The sequence below is a fragment of the Lupinus angustifolius genome, chromosome LG05, assembly GCF_001865875.1.
Source record: "Lupinus angustifolius cultivar Tanjil chromosome LG05, LupAngTanjil_v1.0, whole genome shotgun sequence".
NCBI classification, from domain to species: domain Eukaryota; kingdom Viridiplantae; phylum Streptophyta; class Magnoliopsida; order Fabales; family Fabaceae; genus Lupinus; species Lupinus angustifolius.
In genome coordinates this window covers 18,042,855-18,045,039 of record NC_032013.1, presented here as the reverse complement: position 1 = coordinate 18,045,039, position 2,185 = coordinate 18,042,855, and the positions used below count along the sequence as shown (strand labels likewise).

Below are 2,185 nucleotides of genomic sequence, written 5' to 3'. Positions count from 1 at the left end.
ATGTTTTCATTGGTCTTTCTGCAATTTGTGATTCATGTCCTTTTCTTGCATAGAATATCAATTCTTGAAGTATTTATCCTCATTCGTACCTACAAAAAAGTAAGCATACCATTCATCTCCTCTTTTGGAGATGGATTAATCAAGCATTAAATTCGCACAAGCTTTCCAAAAACATAGTTTTTGTTAAGTTTGCATTAATGTGAGATTTAACTAGTTGTGCTTCAACATGATTAGAAAATCCTTAATGGTGATTCTACATTTACTTATAAATCAAAAAATGGTTAAAGGATTCATATACTTATTCAATAATATCATGTTTGCATTTGGGAACATATAAATGTGAAACATAAAGCATTAGGCCTAAAAATGATTTTTGGGGGATATCATGATTTTTTAGTTTATGGCCTTGCTAGGATTTCATTTTAGAATATATCTTTGACACTTGAGGTATGTCATGCTTGTTGTTAAGAAATGATACCTTGTTTTACCTTTGTTGCACAATGCTTCCTATCTTCAAGCATTTATGATGACAAGTTTCTCACAAGTTTCATAGTCTCCTTTCCTTTGGTGCAAAGTCAAAGAAGTTTGATCTTCTCACCTACTTATGTGCCTAGAACACTTGTTGTCCATATGAAAGTTGAAGTCCATATGTCCTTAGGCACACCTACAAAATACAATTACTTGCTTTTCTTGGGTACCCAACTAAGCTTAGGTCCCTTGATGTTAGTAGCTTGGAGATTTTTTTTCTTAGTAATCCACATACAATTTTCATTTGGAACATCATGCATTCTAACATTACATGCATTCAAGGTATCCATACGATTCACAATAAAAGCAAGTAGGTAATTCACGATGTGAAATTTTCAGAACATTTACTTGTTTCTTGTGAAATGTGTTATTTGAATGCATATATTTCAAACTAGACTTAACCCCATCATTTTTATATATAGCAAGTAAGTTGTTTGAATTGTGATAACTAGATGTAAATTAGCAAGTTTATCATTTAAGACATTATCATTTTTCATGCAAATGCAATTTTCACAAATAGATGCCACATTTAAGTTAGAAGTACAATCACATGAAAGTTAGCATATTTAGCATCTAAGGTTTCATTTTCAATATTCAGCGTATGAATGAAATTTTACAATTCACATATTTTATTTTCATGCTCTAAAATTAACCTTTTGCTATTCATGCACTTTTAGCTAACATTTTAACTTCTTCATGCATTTCAACAAAAGCATCATATAGCATGTTATACATGAGAGATATATTGGAATTTGAACTACAATCATATGAGTATATCTCACTAGGCTCATCTTGCTCACTTACTTCGCAAGAGTTCGAATTTTGAGCCATTAGACAAATCTTGTGTGATTCTTCATCTTCCGAGATGCTTGTTGACGAATCGTCCTCTTTGGGGTCATCCCAAATGATATATGCCTTCTTAGCTTTGATGTCCCAAGAGTCTTTCTTAAAATCTTGTTCAATCTTCTTGGAAGGTGTAGGGCATGTATACCTCATGCGTCCTACTTTCCTACTCTTATGGCAAGATTCATTGTCTTTGGGATTCTTGCTCATCTTGATCGAACTATCTTCATCTTCCTTGTGAAGCTTCTTGGTTCCTCGATTCTTTCTTAGGTACTTTCTGAATTTGTTGATAAGGAGGGACATGGCTTCATCATCCGTGTCGGAATCGGACTCACTATCATCAAAAATCTCATTTTGACTTCTTTCATATGATCTTGTTGCTTTGAAGGAGGTTTCTTTGATGTTCTCGTCCATTTGTTCATTGAGTGTCAAACATCTTAATTCTTGCTCATGTTCTTGAAGTTTTCCAAATAGATTTGTGAGCGTCATTTGTTCCAAGTCCTTTGACTCCATAACGGCAATCACCTTGGGTTGCCATTTCATGTCCAGACATCTTAACACTTTAACAGATAGTTCATGTTTGGCAAATGATTTATCTAATGCAATGAGATAATTAATAATATGATTAAATCATTTTTGTAAATCAGAAATAGACTCATGTAGAAACATGCGAAACAATTCATACTCATGCATCAATGTATTCAATCTAGAGCGTTTGACCTCGCTAGTGCCTTCGTGGATCACTTGTAAAGTGTCTCACATTTCCTTGGCACTATCCCACTGAGAAACTCTAAAGAACTCATCGTATGAGAGT

The 2,185-nt window shown here is 33.6% G+C and overlaps 1 protein-coding gene across 1 annotated transcript; it reads right to left on the bottom strand.

Annotated features, from left to right (window-relative positions):
* On the bottom strand, window positions 1,192-1,785 carry LOC109347034. The gene has a single exon (XM_019586767.1). It carries the CDS (start codon window positions 1,783-1,785, stop codon window positions 1,192-1,194), a length of 594 nt encoding a protein of 197 aa, XP_019442312.1.

Coding starts and splice junctions, on each gene's coding strand:
- LOC109347034 (XM_019586767.1), bottom strand. CDS start 1,785: ATGGACGAGAACATCAAAGAAACCTCCTTCAAAGCAACAAGATCATAT.